Genomic DNA, 14894 nt, shown 5'->3' with positions numbered 1-14894 from the left:
TGCTGTAGATCACAACCCCTGGAAAGAAGTCAAAATTTGCTGCCTGCTTGCTTCTCAATCTGTATTGCCTTTGTGCTGTTGTAAAGTTGGAAACAGTAAGTTGAGTCATTGTTAGTGCAGGGCAGTGTGTAGACTACCCTCAGTCACCTAGCAACCACATAACTGTCAGTAAGAGTCAGGTTGTAGGTGTTAGCCACTCTGGTATGCCATAGGATACAAAAAGAGAGAGGGTCAGGGATTTAATTGTTATCCCTAAGGCAGTATGCATGGTGTAGCGTCATCGAATGCCCCCTGGGTGCTGGAGTCACTTCCCACACACATCCACTTTTTTAAAAAAGGATTTATTTATTTTTATTTTTTGCGTATTGTTTTGCCTGTTTGCACTGCATGTGTGCCTGGTGCCTGCAGAAGCCAGAAGAGGGTGTTAGATCCCCTAGGACTGGAGTTACAGATGGCTGTTAACAAGGGTGTGGGTGCTGGGAATCAAGCCCAGGTCATCTGAAAGACTAACAAGTGCTGTTAACCTGAGCCATCTTTTCCGCCCTGGAGTTTATTCCTAACCAGTGTGTGTGTTAACTTGTCTTTGTTGTGACAGAATACCGTAGGTGTTTGTTTGAATGCAGATCCTCAACTGAAAGACTAAAATTGGTTAAAGAGTCCAAAGTGCAGTTTAGACCAGCTGTCTCCCCATTGTTAGGTAGCATGTTCTTACTCAGTAAGTATTGAATATCTTCATCATTGTGAGTTATTCCGGAGCACGCTGTTAACTTTTAACTTTTGAAAATCTGTCTTTCTACAGCCTCAAGGAATAGGCTCCCCTAGTGTGTATCATGCGGTTATTGTCATCTTTTTGGAGTTTTTTGCTTGGGGACTACTGACAGCACCCACATTGGTGGTAAGTAATCCTTAATGTACATACTAGTTTTCTATGGCAGAAAAGGTGGCCTGTTTTCCTTTCCATAGCTATCCGACACTAACTGGTCATTTCCTGAGAAGTGGCCTGTACTTACTGCTTTTGTTATCTCTTGCAAGTATCCCTGATCTAGGGTGGTGGCACACGTGTGGGTGTGTCCCAGCAGAGACATGGTCATCCTGATCGGTAGGGAGAGAGGGGGGACTTTTACACTGATTGGTTTAAGGAAGGTGAAATCCAGGGCCCTTATTACTCAACATAACTATTTTGAGGTAAATTGCATAGCTCTCTTCTCCTAAGTCAGTTTGTTTCATTTGAGCTCAAGATCTACAAAGGCTAAAAGTGATGTTACATGTTTTTCAAGATTTGGAATCATAGAAGACTGTTTTACTAAACCAGCAATTCAGGTGATGGATAATTTCCTCCTGTCAGTGAGGAAAAAGAAACATAGAGGAAAAACATACATAGAGGAGTCTGTGTCTGGAAAGGTGCAAGTAGCTTACAGAAGCTCAGAGTAGAATTTTTAAGAAATGACATGTGTGGGTATTTTGCCTGCCTGTGTGTATGTCCACCACAAGCGCGCCTGGTGCCTGCATAGAGTTATTGGGTTTCCTGAAGGGGATTTGCAGGTAGTTTTGAGCCTCTAGAAGAGCAGCTCTCGAGTGCTTAGTCATTAAGCCATTTATCTCTCCAGGCCCCGAGAAGAGAAATTTAAAACACTTGCTTACTTGTATGTATGGTCATGAGCTTGATCATTTTATACTCATGAGACATTAAAGATGGTTCATTAAAAAAAATCAAATGACCATGTAAGTAGATTGCAAGAGTCTAAAAATGTTCACAATCCATATTGCATGGCAGATTTATCTACACCTACATAATCATTGCTTTTTGTATATAAAATATTGATGTTTAACAAGGTTACTTTGAATACACAGGCCATAATCATCTTCAAATAAGTAGTTTTTCTTTATAATCTGTCATTTATTTAAAGCTAGGATAGCTCTCTCAGTAATATACTTAGCTATAAGAATGCCAGTTTGAATGCATTTTGATCGAGGTCCTTTTCTTTTAAAAAAGTAGAGCTAATTTACCTAAAATGGATCCATAGTTGTTCAGAATGTAAGTGTGTGTGTATGGGGTGCTCACGCACACTAGCTCCTGAAGGGTTATCACTATGCTGCCCAGGCTTGCCGTAAACTCTGTAACCCCTGCCTCAGCTTGCATAGGAGCTGAAGTCACAGGATAGAACTGTGTTAAGTCTGATGGGAAGGTTCTCCTGAAATCCTACCCACTGTGTGTCGAGGCGTGACAAGAATGTGTAGCTTCTTGGTGGCCTTCACCTCTGCCATGATGAGAGTAAGTCAAATAGAGACAATTAATTATAATGTGTTATCTGTTCAGTGGTGCTTCCAAAATTTCTAGGCCTTAAAGCTTGTTTGAGTAAAATTGAACAAAAGAGTGTAGGGCTTCCTCATGCAAGCTGATGAGTTCTCTGCCTCTGAACTCTGTTTATTCCCAGTCCTGATAAAGCTGTTTAAAGCTGAAGTTGAGTGTGGTGCAGAGTCCCTGCTTCAGTTCCTTGGGCCTTTATTGTAACTAACAGATGATGTCACTTCATGGCTGAGAGCATGTGCTCTTCATCAGAGGACCCTAGTTTGGTTCCCAGCACCTCTGCTGGCAGTTCAAAACCGTCTGCAGTTTCAGCTTCAGGAGACCCAGCGTTCTCTTCTGGCCTCCATAGATACTAACAAGCATGTGACACATACACACAAATAAAACCCTTTAAAAACTGAGAAAAAGATACCTCAGGCCAGCAGTGCTCACTCACTTCCTCCCTTCCTGTCCTGGAATGAGTGTAGGGCCTCATGCATGCTGGTCACGTACTCTAAAACCTCCAGTTGTAACTTTGCTATTTTGAAACTAGATAATTATTATTCCCAACAAATAAGAGAGCACTGCCTTGTGCATAGTAGGTTGCTTAGCAGTGTTGCCAACTTAGTGGTGGATGCTGGTGAGGTCTTTCCTCCTACTCCTCTCCAGGTTGTGATAATAAAGCTGAAAGCCTACAAGGTTAGGAGCTGCTGATTTAAAATCTTGGAATATTAATAAAAACAAAAGCAGAAACATGCTTTTTCTCATTCATGTGCTTCTTTAATTCACATTTACTTGTTATTTTCATCTTCCATCTCTGCTGGGTATAACTCCCAGGCAGGGCCTTGTCTGTGCCAGGCAAGGCTCTATCATAGAGCTCTCCTCCAGTCTCCTAAGTGTCTCATTTTTTATTTATAAAAAATATGTTTTCCAAGGTCTCTTGTCATTGGCAAGAAGAGGAACTAAAGGAAAGGGGAGATGTCTTGGTTCTTGCAAAATGTCCTGAGTATGCTCAGCAGCATTCTTCCTCTCGTGGCCTCCCCATTGTCAGAACAGGCAGTGTTCTAAGTGGAAGAAGTGTTGGCTTCCAAGCCAGATGAGGGAGCTCAGTTGCTCCATCGCTAAGAGCCCACAGCACCATGCTAACCTGGAAATCCATATGAAATAAAACTAGACTACATTATAAGAGGTTGTTTGAGCTTGGCGGAGGAGGCCCACACCTTTAATCCCAGCACTTGGGAGGCAGAGGCAGGTGGATCTCTGAATTCAAGGCCAGCCTGGTTTACAGAACAAGTTCTAGGACAGCCAGGGCGACACAGAGAAACCCTGTCTTGAAGGAAGGAAGGAAGGAAGGAAGAAAAGAAAAAAAGAAAAAGAAAAACCAAGGACAGGAGTTGTTTGAAAATGTTAATGTGGACAATTTATCGAGAGTAAAATGTAATGTGGTTTTTTCTTTGTCTTAGGTATTGCATGAAACCTTCCCTAAACATACATTTCTGATGAATGGCCTCATTCAAGGAGTAAAGGTATGGTTAATTCTATGTGTGTGCACATATACACACGTGTATTTATATTTATAGCTTTGTATGCTGATTGTATCCCTGAGGAATAAAGTTTTTATAACTAGAGTATAATTTGAGTTATTAGTTAATTCTTTTTGGACTCTGGGTTTTATATAAGCTTTGACTCTGACTTTATATTTCTTATTTTTATATTAGAATTCTCGTTTAAGAGGTTTTAGTGCTCTTTTAACATTACAACCTTAAGTGTTACGGAGAGTGTTGAGAAAGAAAAAACTTACTCCCCAAAACCCTTCATCCTTATAGTCTTTTTATAAAGTCTTTTTACCAGTATAAACCAGATAACCTGTGATAGTCTTCCAGAATTGCTGGTTTAATTCCTGTAGTTGGAAGTACATTAGCATTTCATAGTTAATACTCAGGCAGAAGCCAACAGATTTCCTTAGCCAACCTAAAGAAATTTTAAAACAATATGTAGGTGAGAAGTAAATCACTGTTTATTTAAAACTCGATGATTTATTTATCCTGGAAGTCGAGTTGCTATAACGTTTTTTGTTCCAGCAGAAGAGTTGATTGTTGGCTCATGCATATTGAGCATCCATCCTTTTTTACCATTTGATTTCTAGGGTTTGTTGTCATTCCTCAGTGCCCCACTTATTGGTGCTCTTTCTGATGTTTGGGGCCGAAAGTCCTTCCTGCTGCTAACAGTGTTTTTCACATGTGCCCCTATTCCTCTGATGAAGATCAGCCCGTGGTAAGTGTGTGCAGTGAAGCGGCCAGGTCTGCCGACACTCTCCTGGTGCTCCTTCACTTCCTGTCCTTTCCTTAGACACTGCTGCACTTAGCTGTTTAGATTTAATTTTATTCTTAGTATTTTTTTTTCTTTGACACAGATAAGAAGGCTCAAGGGGCTGAAACCCAGTATCTGAATAATGTGGTGAGGGTTTGCAATTAGATGCTGCTGCTAGAAGCATCGAGATCTGCAAGTGAACGTGCTTTTGCATTTCATGGCCCAGATTTCAAAGCAATCTTTAGAAACCGGAGAGATGTGCTGACGTCGTGTATTTTCTTAAGTAGGGATTTTGTACAGTTCATCCCTATCTATATTCATTAGGAATGGATTTATTAAAAAAGCTCAAAATGATAATTGCTCAAAATCTGTTTATTCTTTTTCATATCAGGAAGATTCTTGAGTTCAGCAGTCTAGAGCCTGAGTGTAAGTTGTAGAGACCCAGACTTCACTCTGCCTCCGCTCCCTTTGCAGTCACCGTAGCATTCCTGGAGCCCCCACTGTCTAATCAGCCTTAGGGGAACGACGGAAAGTGTGACTACAAACTTTGCTGGCTTTTGATGTGTTCTGTTTTGTTTTACTTTGTTTTTGCAGCAAGGTCTTGTTATGTAGCACAGACTGGGCTTGATCTCTGAATCCTGCCCAGTGTCACAAAGAGTGCTGGGTTACAGGCACACAGCCTTCAATACCACCTTCTTTTAAATCCTGCTCTTACCTACAGAACACATATCTTTGGTCGGATTTCTCTATGCTTGTATTACAAGAACATTCTCAGCCACTCTAATAAAAATTAGGATTATAACTGGGGTTGTTCCAGCATACACCCTTAGTCCCAGCACACAGAGGCAAGTGAATCTCTTAAGTTTGAGGCCAACCTTTTCTACAGAGTGAGTTCCAGGACACCCAGGGCTACACAGAGAAACCCTGTCCTGAAAAGCAGAAAACAAACAAAAGCACATGTGTGTTATTCTTCACCTAGAGAAAAGGAGAACAAGATCATACACACAGAAGAACAAATGCCCCAACCAGCAGGGATATGTCTGTGTACATTTTTTTCTCTAATGCTCTTTGTACTCCATGGCATAGATATTTCCAGTGAGTGTCTAGAAATACTTAGGAAATATGTGAAAGGGTCTTCTCTCATAGCTTAAATGCCAGCTTTAAAACTCAAGGCTCTGATGAACATGCTGAAGGTACAAATGAAATCTTAACCAAAGGAATCTAGCAAAAAATGTATTTTGGGAAGGACTATGATTGAAAACTTTTAGTAGCACTAAAGTCCTGATGGAATGGTAGTGTGAATGTTAATGACTAAAGGTGGAGACCAGATTAATACTGGCCTTATTAGTGGCAATTACTTCTCCACCTTGATTTTTGAGAAAGTGGCCAAGCTGAGAGAGCACACTTTTTATGCTAGACTTGACTGGCTGTGAGTGCCCGCTCCATGCTCTAGTGCTGCGGTGATAGGCTCACCTCTATGCCCAGCTTTTCATGTATACGTATGTGTTGAGGGTCAGCATTCAGTTCTTCATGCTCATACAGCAAGCTCCTTACCCATGAGCCACCTTCCCACCTGTTTCTCCTTTACAGTAGCTGTCTTAATTTTATGAGCACTGCCATTTAGGTTTCTTCAGTGTAAAGAGTTTGTTTTGCCAACAATTGGAGAGCCAAAAATAACTGGAGGGAAAAATGTACCTTGTGTATACAAGCATGCAGGGACTTGTCTGTGTGCAGGCATGAATCATACTGGTTTTTATCTTATTGCTGTTTTTTATAGAATAGCAGAGCCTTTGGCAGTTTAACTGTTGCCAGAATATATTGCCTAATGTTAAGTGCTGAATTCTCTGTAGAGGCTGAGCTGCTAGGAAGGGTCATTTCTAGCTATACATTTTCCTAGTAACTGGCCTAGGATTTACAGATGTGATCATTTATGCATTGTCCTAGAAAGTTCCTGGCTGAAATGAGTTGTTCGTACTGTAACTAATAGACAGGAGGAAGCATTTTAAGTAATGGTGCTTGTACTAACCAGGTTTTCTTGCTTGCCTTTCATTCTTAGGTGGTACTTTGCTGTTATCTCTGTTTCTGGGGTTTTTGCAGTAACCTTCTCTGTGGTATTTGCCTATGTAGCAGATATAACTCAAGAGCATGAAAGGAGTATGGCTTACGGGCTGGTATGTATACTGCTTCCTTCCTGCAGGCTTCTGTGTCTGCTATAAAATGTCTGTAGTAAGTGTCCCTTTCTGCAAGAAGTACACTTAAAGGCACACGTTAAATTGCATTTAAGTCTTTTCAGAGATGTGATGGTTCATGTCTGTAATCTCAGAATTAAGGAGACTGATGTATATCAATCATTTAATCTAGGCTAATTAAACAAGACTCAGAAATCTAGAACCATACAAGCTTTGACAGTTACTATTCAGGAACTATCTATACGTGTTGTCATAATTTAAACGATTGTTTATCTATCTGTGTTATCATTTTTAATTGAATTCTAAAATAAGGAAATAAAATTACTACTCATTTAATAACTCATTGAATTAATCTAAAATATAAGAGGCTAACATTTAGATTAGGGTTTGGTAAACCATTTTTGAGGCTTTGTGTGTCTGTGTATATGTGTACACAATTCCTTTTAAGAGTGTAATAACCAGCTGGGCATGGTGGTGCACGCCTTAAATCCCAGCACTCGGGAGACAGAGGCAGGCGAATTTCTGAGTTGGAGGCCAGCCTGGTCTACAAAGTGAGTTCCAGGACAGCCAGGGCTACACAGAGAAACCATGTCTCGGAAAAAAAAAAAAAGTGTAATAACCAGAGCCAGAGAGGTGGCTCAGCATGTAAACGGGCTTGCTGGCCTGCCTGATGACCCAGTTTGGATCTCCAGAACCCACATGGTAGAAAAGAACTGACTTCTGCAGTTCTTCTGACCTCCATATGTGTATCATGGTAGACCGGCCCTGCATACGTGCACACACACCTCGTAAGGTGGAAAGAGTGTCCTCAGACAATTGCTTGCTGATATTTATAGTGACTAATTGCAGTTCAGTCTGATTTCCTTTCAAATCTAAGAATAAAATGACTGTCAGAACCATAGTCATATACTGTTACTTAGTCAGAAAGCTGTAGGGCAGTGAGGAGTTTGAGCAAACATGAGATACATGTGTGATAAACAAGGACTGGGTGTTGTAGCTGCCTGAGCCTTAGTTCCGTGAAAGATGATTGCTGATTCAAAGGTATTGCAAAAAATGAGGGTGGTGGAAGAATTTGGGAAAGGAAGGGTAGGGAGAAATGTAGGGGCAAACTCAAAAGAAGTACTAGTGGTTTTAGTTGTGGGGTTAAACCTGTAAATAATAATGAGGCTGATGATAGCCAGTGGGGTTTTTGTTGTTGTTTTGGTGATGGTTGGTTTTTGTTTTGTTTTGTTTTTGTTTTTAGAAAACCAGGTTTCTTGAAGTATACTTAAATTCATCCATTCCGTGTAGAGTTGTACAACTGTCACGATAATACAGTTGGAGCTTAGGGTTATACTGAAGTAACTAAATTTTTTCCTAGCCAAAGCCTTTTTCTTTTTAGAGAGGACTTTACTATACCCAGGCTGGCTTACTGCTGCCTCTGCGCTGGCATGACAGACAAAACTCCACAAGGCTAGTTGTGCATATCTTTAACCCCAGGAGCCAGAGGCAGACCCAGGTATCTTTTGAATTTAAGGCCAACCTGGTCTACAGAGCAATTTCCAGGACAGCCAGAGCTGTAAGGCACTCAAAAGAAAAATCAACAAAAAGAATTTTCCAGCTTGGTCACTTCTTAGTTTTGACAGAGATCAACTGACGCATTTCCAGCCTTTAAAGCCATAGCCTAGCAAATGACACTGACACAGAGATGATGTGGCTGTAGAGACAGGAGAAAGTGAGCTTTGTAGTCCTCTCCTTTCTGCCCAAAAGAAATGGCCACAGGCTGGCAGGGTTGAGAGGGAAAAACCCAGAGGGAGCCTGCTCTGGTGCTCCTTGACTGCATTGCAGAAGTGAGCTCACCTGGTGTGATGGTGGAGGTGAGTGCCTCTGCCCCTCACGTGGGAGCTCCTGCTCTGTGCTCTGGCGCCATAATGAGACATCGTGCTGTCTGGTTTTAGAATATCTCCATTGACCCAAAGAACATTCAGACCCATTTATCATCTGCTACACCCCGAGGCCAGACAGCAGTCTGCACTCTGTCTACATGCTTTTGCCTTTGTAGACATGTCATACAAATTGCATAGTATAAGTCTGTCTTTTTATGTCTAGGATCTTTCAGCTAAGTGCACTCTTGAGATTTACCCGATCCATCCAAGTTGCTGTGTAGTGTTTCTGTGTTTGGGGCAAACTACATTTTGTTAATTAAGAGGTGAATGCCTCTTGATTGATGCTTGGGTTAAAAGATACAGCTTTTTAAAAATTTAATTGTGAGAGACACAGGACCCTCAAACAGCAGCTTGTAGGTTTTGTTTTTTGTTTTTGTTTCCATTTTATTTTATATTTATGAGTGTGATACCAGTAAAGATCAGAAGGGGTGATGGTCTGAATTTGATTCCTTGGTCCCACATAGTAAAATGTAAAGAACCAACTGTGACAGGTTGTCCTCTGATTTCTATGCATGCATACATACATACATACATACATGAGTGAATGTTTAAAAAAATACCTGGATTCATTTTCATCATTATTCATAAAGTTGCAAATAAACACTATTGTGTTGATTAGCTACATTCAAAAGCCAAAATGGCATAGAAACAGTAAAGTTTCCATTTTCATTTCTTCTGTCTTTTTTTTCTCTGAATACTGGAGTGAACATAGGGCCTCACTCTAGGTAGGCAGTTACCAGTCCTGGCTCTAATTTCTAGTTCCTTCTGAAGACCATGGTTTTGATTAGGCGTTATCTGCTTTCACATCTGCTGATTTGCAGTTCACCAGTGTGATAAGCCAGCTTTGTCTGGGGTTACTGGGTTCTCTCTAATCTTTGCCTCTGCTAGGCTTGTATGCACCTCTCTAGAGGTCGAGAGAAGGTCTCACTGACAGGTATATTTGCTCTTCCTGGTCCTTCTGTTAAAAGTCTCTAAGTCTGATTTCAGCTAGCCCTAAATATATATCATAATAAACATTTAATTATCTATTTAATTTTGATGAGAAAAATCACAGTGAATTTGATTCCCTTACAGCAGTGAATGATTTGAGACTGTTTATAGAGAGTGCAAGGGATGGATACTGTGCTGAGGACAGCACAGGGCAGGAAGGGTGTGTTGTTCATGGGCTCTGGGCTCCTCCCTTCCCCAGCCAGTCTCCTTTCAGTTCCTTGTTAGCTTGTAGGTCTGTTCTCCTATGAGTTGGTCTTTAGGATATACTCACACAAAAGGCTCCAAAGTTTAAAAGGAAGTTGAGAGGCTGGATCATCTCCTTAAGCAAGAAGCTGATGTGCTGACCTTCCTGCGAGGGAAGGGAGCACAGCAAGCATACAGTTGCGGCTGGGCTTGCAGAGCAGGAATGCGTGTTGACAGGGGAGCCCCACATAAACCCCTTCTCTGTTCTTGATTGTAGGTTTCTGCTACGTTCGCTGCCAGCTTAGTTACCAGCCCTGCAATTGGAGCTTACCTTGGACGAGTGTATGGGGACAGCTTAGTGGTGGTCCTTGCTACAGCGATAGCTCTGCTAGACATCTGTTTTATCCTTGTTGCTGTGCCAGAGTCATTGCCTGAGAAGATGCGTCCAGCATCGTGGGGAGCTCCCATTTCATGGGAACAGGCTGACCCCTTTGCAGTAAGTTTCCCCTTGGCAAAAGAGAATACCTGACTCAGTGGGATGAGATACTTCTCTCTGGATGCTTGGGGGCTGGGAGGCATCTTAAAGTTTATCTGTGTATTTATTATTAACAGGGTCTTAACTATGCAGCCCAAAGTGGCCTATTATTGGAGATCACTCTGTATCAGCCTCCTTAGTTCTGCAAATAGAAGCATGCACCACCAAAAGGAATTAAAAAAAAAATTAACACTTTGAAATCTTTTTCAGACTAGTTTGAGTAGGATGAAAAAAAAGGAGAAAACTAGTTGTAAGCGTGAGGTTTTGATGTAAGCATGTGTTGTGTTTCTCCTGTTCTAGTCTTTAAAAAAAGTGGGCCAGGACTCCATAGTGCTGCTGATCTGTATCACGGTGTTTCTCTCCTACCTTCCTGAAGCCGGCCAGTACTCCAGCTTCTTCTTATACCTCAGACAGGTGAGGCCGTCCTACCGAAGTGCACTTGTCCTGTTTAGCACTGATATCAGAGCAGAGTTTCATGTGCAGGAAGCTGTGGTCATCTTTAAGATGAGTGCTTGTCCTAGTTTGCCTTCTGTGGCTGTGATAGAACACTCACCACAAGCAGCTCAGGCCAGAAAGGATCGTTTCGCTCGTACTCCGTGTACACTCCATCTCTGGAGGGAGTTAGGGCAGAAACCTGGAAGCAGGAAGTGAGCAGACACTATGGGGGAATGCTGCTTCCTGCTTGCTCCTTCCAGGACTGCGTACTCCTGGGTGGTACCATCTATGGTGTGCAGGGCCCTCCTCCATCAGTCAGGAGTCAAGGAAATGTCCCCACACACTCGCCTAGAGGCCAGGCTGATGAAAGCTTTAAGTTAAGGTTTTTCTTCCCAGGTGACTGTAGAACTGCCACGACAACATGTTTTATAAACAAATGGCCAACAAGAGCTTAACCTCCAGGCACAGGGCCTGCTTATGCTCCTCATCCTTGGTACTGGAGGTGAAACTAGGACCTCATGTTGTAGGGTTTTTTTTTTTTTTTTTTGGTTTTTCAAGACAGGGTTTCTCTGTGTAGCCCTGGCTGTCCTGGAACTCACTCTGTAGACCAGGCTGGCCTTGAACTCAGATGTAGTTATTTTTAAAATGGTTTTGGGTGCTTGATAGCTTAGTTATGGCCAAATAAAAGAGGTCTATTATATATAAGAAGGTATTTTAAATATGATAAGCCATTTTTTTCTGAAGGAAAAATGTATATGATTAGAATTAGAATGAAAAGCTGTCAATAGGCATTTTTCTAGCCATTTAATGTTAACATACATGTGGTTACACTAGTGTTACACGAGTATATATGTGCTGTGCTCCTTTTTTCATTAATTTTACTTGTTTTGGAAACCTTCTAGATAATGAAATTTTCTCCAGAAAGTGTGGCAGCCTTCATAGCAGTCCTTGGCATTCTGTCCATTATTGCACAGGTGAGTTTCTGCTTTAGTTAAACTGATGTCATCCAAATGAGGCCTTACTCTGTAAAGGCCTTGTGCTACTTTGAATATGCTTGGCGCTATAGGAGGTGTGACCTTGGTGTAGGAAGTGTGTCATGGTACACGTGGGCTTTAAGACCCTCCTCCTAGCAGTTTGGAAGCCAATCTTAGATGAAGAAGATGTAGAACTCTGAGCTCCTCCTGCACCATGCTTGCCTGGATGCTGCCATGCTCCCTCCTTGATAATGGACTGAACCTCTGAATCTGTAGGCCAGCCCCAGTTAAATGTTGTTCTTATAAGAGTTGCCTTGGCTATAGCGTCTGTTCACAGCAGTAAAACCCTAATTAAGACAGGCGTGTTGGTGAGACTTTTTTTTTTTGAGACAGGCTCTCTCTATGTAATCCTAACTCTTTTAAGAAGCTACTATGTAGACCAAGCTGGCCTCAAAGTCACAGAGATCCTCCTGCCTCCCAAGTGTTGGGACTAAAGGCCTCTGCCACCATGCCTGGCTAGAAACAAGTCTGATCTTAAGAGTTTAAGAGTTAAAAACTTGTTAGCAGAGCTAGTAATTGATGAGTTTTTGGACGGATACATATTAGTGAATATGTGATGTACAGCATGACAGTTTAGTGATTTCTGTCAGGACTCCTTGCTCTGTGAATTTACTCTTCAAATAGTCACTGGAGGTCATAGTACTGACAGACCCTGGTTAAGCTGCGGTATGATTCCTGCTATCCAGACTGTTCTAGGGAATGAGACAGATGGATGGGTCAGTTGGAAACTTTGTTTATGTTGCTAACATAACTTTAAGGAACAGGAAGTGGTGGAGAAACTTGAATAGGGTTTTATGGGTAGGGGTAATTTGAGAAGTACTTATATACAAGGTGGCATTTGGTCAAGGATGTACAGATATAGCTGAGGAGAATTCTAAGTTGCTGAATATTGAGATGAATGCCCCAAGGGTGAGAATAAGAAAACAGAGAGACCTGTCTGGCACTGCTGGTGTGGGTAAGGGGAAAAGGGCTAGGGGGTAAATTCCAAGGGGCTCCTGGAAGGCCAGCAGGTGAACAGGGTGTGTTGACACAGTGGGTCTTTCAGTCTTTGGGTGTGAGAGATTCTTATAGAGTCTGACTTAGTGATTATACACAGGATGTGGCTCCAAGAAGGGAGGTGACCAGTATTTCTGGATTCTGTTTCTGACTTGAGTGACTTCTAGTTCCCTTAGAAAAGTACATTTACCTTTGGTTCCCACTTACAAGATAAACAGGCTAGCAATACACAAGGAGATGTTTTGTTGTTGTGCGTGTGTGTGTGTGTGTGTGTGTGTTCCCAGGGTCTCTCTTACTGAACTCATTCCTGAATTAGGATTTCTTGGTCCTGGCTTTTTAAATTGAGAAAGATCAAAACTCCATAAATTAGCAGTGTTAGCCGGTTGGGTTGAGTGATGGGCTGTAGGTGTTGTTTTATAAGAGGCTTTGGTGGTAGCTGTGATCTCCTTTGGGAAGTGTCAGCTTCCTGAGCCTCACATCCCTGAAGAGTGCATGCTTGTGCCCAGAGCTGGCCCTTCAGCTGGGTGCTTGCCTCAGGCTGTGGGGATTTCATCAAGGTGATTGTCTTTTAGCAGGGCATTTCACTCTGGGGTGCACCAATGCTGAGGGCCTACTTTCTACCCTGTGAGCCTCTAGAGCAGAAGTTCTCAGCTTGTGGGCCATGACCCCATGGGGTCACAGATCAGCTATTTACATTATAAGTTATAACAGCAAGATTAAAGTTATGAAGTAGCAACAAAAACAGATGGATAAGGTTGGGGATCAGCACAACATGAGGAACTAAATTAAAGGGTAGCAGCATGAGGAAGGCTGAGAACCACTGCCCTAGAGTGTTAAGAGGAAGCAGGACTTTTGAGGTGCGAGTACTGTGTTTAGGGGTAGCTTTGAGTACACTTTCCCAGAATGTAAGAGGGTGTAGTGAAGAAACTATAAGATGACTATTCACTAGGAGAAAGTCTTTATTGCAGATATGAGAGAGAACAGCCAAGGGCATTTGGAAGAGTCCAGGACAAGGCTAGGAAGTGGGACTAATGAGAGAGACTAGGAGGCAGTGGGTGTGAGGAGGAGAGAAGGGAGGGCACAGGATACTTGTGAATAGGACTGAGGAGCCTTGGAGGCCAGTGAGCCATTTGTCCCTTTGCCAGAGGCAAGGGAAGTGACTCCTTATGACAAACAAATTTCACAAGTTCTTGTGGAATGCTGGATTTATAGCTCCAAGACTTAGCAGTTTTGAGTTTACAAAATTCTAGTCGTCCTAATATGTAAGTTGTCACCTGTAATACTGTCTACCCACAGTATAGGGAAGTGGATTACTTACCGCTTCACAAGGACGGAACATACCCAAAATCGTATTAGAGGATATAAAAGTTGAAATTTTCTCATACATGTGAAATACTAGCTGTATCCAGTCATTTTTTTTTTTTTTTTTTTTTGTGAGTTGATCTTAGCCTGACAAGCCACTGGGTGGGGCATTTTGTGGTGTGGCTACCAGAGTCTAATCCCACAAGGTGGGCAGGCCTGGGGACTTTGTCCTGTATGCTGTGCACTTCTACCAGAGTCTTAGAGAAGAAAGCTGAGTCTTCAGATGTTTCTAGGAGTCTGGTCCAATGGTCATGGGGTTTCATTTGAAAATCCTTCTAGGAATCTTTTTTTTTGAGGCAAGGACTCAGAGATTGTAACTCAGCTGTAGCCTAGGCTGGCCTCAAACATAGGTCAGTTCTCCTGACTAGCCTCAGGTTAGAGACCTGAGTCACCACACACCTAGCTGTAAAAGAAGTTTTGCTTTTGTCACCAAGCCTCATAAAAAGTTAAATGATTAAATTTCAACTTACATTCTAATTCTCTGATGTGTCAGGAAGGAATGAGAGTGATTTGGGTACCACTTCTACAGACTTAGTTATTTTGTGCGGTATGTTCCACATTAGTTAGAATAGCAAAGTTAGTTTTGATGCCCTAATCCCTGCTGAATTTCATGTACGTTGGAACTATAGGAATTTCCTGTACGTTAGA

At 42.0% G+C, this 14894-nt stretch overlaps 1 protein-coding gene across 1 annotated transcript in view; it reads left to right on the top strand.

Annotated features, from left to right (window-relative positions):
• Mfsd14a (major facilitator superfamily domain containing 14A) overlaps nt 1-14894 on the top strand; it is a 29975-nt gene that overhangs the window by 9283 nt on the left and 5798 nt on the right. Inside the window, exons 2-8 of the mRNA XM_021158437.1 lie at nt 800-895; nt 3751-3813; nt 4434-4561; nt 6654-6768; nt 10162-10380; nt 10720-10833; nt 11757-11828. Coding sequence (XP_021014096.1) covers nt 800-895; nt 3751-3813; nt 4434-4561; nt 6654-6768; nt 10162-10380; nt 10720-10833; nt 11757-11828 — 807 coding nt within the window. The remainder of the gene's footprint in view (nt 1-799; nt 896-3750; nt 3814-4433; nt 4562-6653; nt 6769-10161; nt 10381-10719; nt 10834-11756; nt 11829-14894) is intronic.

This window comes from Mus caroli, chromosome 3, assembly GCF_900094665.2.
Source record: "Mus caroli chromosome 3, CAROLI_EIJ_v1.1, whole genome shotgun sequence".
Classification (NCBI taxonomy): Eukaryota; Metazoa; Chordata; class Mammalia; order Rodentia; family Muridae; genus Mus; species Mus caroli.
Note: the sequence above shows the minus strand (reverse complement) of the source record. Positions and strands in the feature narration are given on the sequence as shown.